The 3904-nt window shown below is 38.1% G+C and overlaps 1 protein-coding gene across 1 annotated transcript in view; it reads right to left on the bottom strand.

Annotated features, from left to right (window-relative positions):
* abca12 (ATP-binding cassette, sub-family A (ABC1), member 12) overlaps positions 1 to 3904 on the bottom strand; it is a gene marked incomplete in the record, with an annotated part of 77400 nt that overhangs the window by 6617 nt on the left and 66879 nt on the right. The window contains 4 exon segments of the mRNA XM_037686141.1: positions 1952 to 2102; positions 2326 to 2435; positions 2915 to 3119; positions 3552 to 3868. Coding sequence (XP_037542069.1) covers positions 1952 to 2102; positions 2326 to 2435; positions 2915 to 3119; positions 3552 to 3868 — 783 coding nt within the window.

Genomic DNA, 3904 nt, shown 5'->3' on the forward strand with positions numbered 1-3904 from the left:
ATCCATCCATCCATCCATCCATCCATCCATCCATCCATCCATCCATCGTGACTCTGATGTCACGTGTGCCACAGAATGGCAGCACTGATGGGAACTCCACTTCAACACAATCTTACTTTGTTCCTGTTGCTTTTGTAACTTTTTTTGCGCCTACACTGCACACACACACTACGGGTATGACCGTAATGCACTTTTGGAGTTTTCTGTGTCGCTGTCGTGCCATCCTGCCATCATGGTTCCATTCCAGGCCCCCTTCCAGCCTCGGGCTCAGGCTATGCCCTTTCATGGCAGCCGTCTCCACGATCCTCTGTCTGCCTGCATGGAGCAAACTCTACGGATCTGTTCGTTTCCACAGGGAAAGCTTGGATGTTCTTTGTCTGCCGGACCCGGTTCTGGAGGGCAGTTGCTGCGGTCATTATAATCATCATGCTGCTAATGGGATCTGCTAACAGAACCACACTACTAACAGTACCATGGTGCCAATAGGACCACGCTGCTGTAGATTTATTTCTTTTTTGCTTTTGGCACCTTGTTTTTGTATTTTTGTTGCACGCTTTGGTATTTGCTGCTGTTGTTGTTTTGGCAAGTCGAGATGGTTCTTCTCGTCCTGAGCATTTCATTGCATTGATGACCTTGTGTTGATTTGTAAATGACAAATAAACCATACCTATATATTCATCCATCCATCCATTATATTTACTTCTTCCTTTTTGGGTCACGAGGGTCATTGGCGCTCATGTCCAGCAGTCAGTGTGAGAGGTGGGGGACTCTCTGGACCGGTCTCCAGTCCATCACAGGGTAATTCATAATTCACTCTCTATATTAGCTTTTAGAGACTTTAACTACAGTATCTGAGTTGGTAAACCTTTGTGAGGTCATACAGGGTTGAAACTGCAATGTGTGGTCAGTGGGTTGAACTATAGAGCAAGATTAATGGGGTGACCAAACTCTTCTTTTGTCCTGGCTGTGTCACCAAGGTAATTTACAGATTTAAAAAATTAAAAAAAAAAACAGCTTGGGAAAAAAAAAAAAAAAAACTGCTGTATGTGTTGCATTGCCATGGGAACAAAAACCCTGCATTGCTTGGCATTTACTTCAGTCAAGTTATGAAGAAAATGCATAAACTTAAAGAACGGTCCATTTTACATAGGACACAAAGGTTTATCTGGTATTTATCAAAGATAATATTGAATCAATTCAGTGTTATTTACTTTTTAAACTTTAAATCTAATGTGATTTCCAAAAAAAAAAAAGTTCATTAAGAAACTTCATGAGACGTGAATGCTATAAACAGAACACAACCCAAAACAATGTTACATTTGAGTCCTTTCGATTCAACCAGTGCACCAAACTAAGTCTGGAGTAGATCAAAAAGAAGCTTAGAACAGACACAAAATAACACAGTGGTTGACAGAAAGACAGAGATTACTTGATTTATATGCAAAATGTTTTCTAAGTCCTTCCAAACCCCATTTTATTTTTGTTGCCCTGCTAATTCCTCTCATGTTGGCAGCGGTGACAGACAGGCACATGAAGTAATTACCACAGAAGTAAGATTGATTATTTCTCTCAAGGATGAACGAGAAGAATGGAAGCAAAGTGACACATCTAATAAGATCCTACCACCATCAATGCATCATTTAAACACAAATCTGAACAGATGCAAACAACATCCTTATTGATGGAAACTTCTGCTTAATTCTTGAGCTTGGACTCCGAGCCATGTTGACAACAGAAGCTTTTCTGATTCGCTGGATGATTCCTGACTGTAGAGCTTTCAACGTACATCACTCAACATTTCACACACCCTGATTAGGTATGCATGGAAGCAATAGTAGTCTTGCTGTGAGAATGCATCTTGGAATTTCGATCAGATTCTGTCATTTTCTGCATGATGTTGTCACTATGCAACGCTTTGAAAGACAGTACTGCTTCTGCAGCTCTTCCTTACCCCATCTATGTCCCTCTTTGAGATGCCACGAACGCGAGCATAGAAGTACAAATGCTCTTCTCCAGTGAGCAGATCATCAAGTGCATCCACCTGGGGACAGTAGCCGATGTTAATTCCCTTGTAGCGGCACTCCATGATGTCCACCAAGCGCCTGGGGGAAAGAAAATGCAAAGTAAAACATAAAAGCACAATGAAAAATAGATTGTTTGAAACAAATATATGAGTTTTTCTTCCTTGTCATGTTAATAAGCATCTAAATTTGATTGTTCTACAAATAAACTGATACTCGGAATGAAGCTTTGATGCAAAAAAATAAACAATAAATCAGTACTTTAATGTGCATGTGTGGATAAATCAATCAATCTACAGCTTACCCATCTCTGCCCCTGATCTGTGCCAACCCGTTGGTTGGGCTAACATCTCCAGTCAGCATCTTGAAGGTAGTAGTTTTTCCTGCACCATTCTCACCCAGCAGGCCAAAGCACTAAAAGACAAACACATTTCTTTGAACTCAAAGCATGAGATTGTTAGCAAGGAGTAGATGATGAAACAAAAACACATTTGTGAATAAGTAAATATTGTTCCCCTCAGCAGCCTGCTTTAGATAAGAATTTGTTGTTTTTAATCAAGCATTATTGACTAATCTATAGTTTGCTACATAATGAAACATGAATCAAAACTTTAGTTGTGGAATCAACAATAGAATATGAAAAAATGTATGTCTATTTTTGTAACTTTTTTTTTAATAATGTGGAGTGTCCCAAAGTTAATAAATTGGTATATGATTTGCTGAAAAAATGCTTATGATGACAAAATGTATCACTCACAGTTAGTGAGTGTAAAACTAGTCACCAATATTATATTTCTATGCTTATTTGGACAATTACACAAAACAGAATACAATAACACTTTTCCAACCTCAGCACATTCTGTTTGTATTACAAAATGATTCCTGAGCCTTACCTCTCCAGCAGGGATGCCCACAGACAGCTTCTTGACAGCATGCACCTTCTTATTGAGATGTTGATAGACTTTAGAGAGCTGGTTGACCTGCAATATGTCTGATTTGGCTTCTCCACTAGCAACTCTGAAATGCTCTGTTACCACATCTTCATCCTCTTCTTCAGGAACGAACTCAGGAACTGTTTTTCTGCCCAATATCAGATGCCTGCAACAGGGAACAATATGTTTTGTATGACCATTGGGAGTTAAAGTTGAGAAGAAAAAAAAATCTTATGCTACATGACTAGTCCCTCATTGGACTAATGTATTTCACAACTGTGTTGGTGATGCATAAAGACTGCAAATATGAATGTAGATAAATATGTATATGTATATATATATATATATATATATATATATATATATATATATATATATATATATATATTTATTTTTTTTTTTTTTTTTGTTATTTACTATAATAAAACAGAAACAATGGATTTAAAACATTGTACCATCTACAAGAAAACAACTAAAACTGATCATGAAACAACATTCTGTGCAATAATAAAATACAAGGCTTTGGATGTGCAGGTCTAGCTTTGTTTATAAGCATGCATGGTGTCAAAATTCAACATCTGGTTTCAGTTTTTCTCACCTGACTTTGCGTATGACAGCCTTGTTGAGCAAGAGGCGGAGAGTGAAGAAAACAAAGCCTTGGATGATGGAAGAGATGAACATCCAACCTAAGCTCTCGGTGGAAAATGGGTCTTTATAAGCATCAATTCCATATCCGCTGAGAATCTGGACTTCAATGTTGGATCTGGCCAGCTCTATCAGTCCGTTTCCAAAGTTGAACTGAGGGAAGATGAGGAAAGCATTGCATAGCTTTCTGAAGATATCTTGGATAACCTGCAAGAGAGATATTATAGAAATTATTACCAAAAAAAAAAAAAAAATATATATAATGCTTTCCTCATCTTCCCTCAGTTCAACTTTGGAAACGGACTG

The sequence above is a fragment of the Nematolebias whitei genome, chromosome 13 (genome assembly GCF_014905685.2).
Source record: "Nematolebias whitei isolate Nwh7 chromosome 13, NemWhi1, whole genome shotgun sequence".
Lineage (NCBI taxonomy): Eukaryota > Metazoa > Chordata > Actinopteri > Cyprinodontiformes > Rivulidae > Nematolebias > Nematolebias whitei.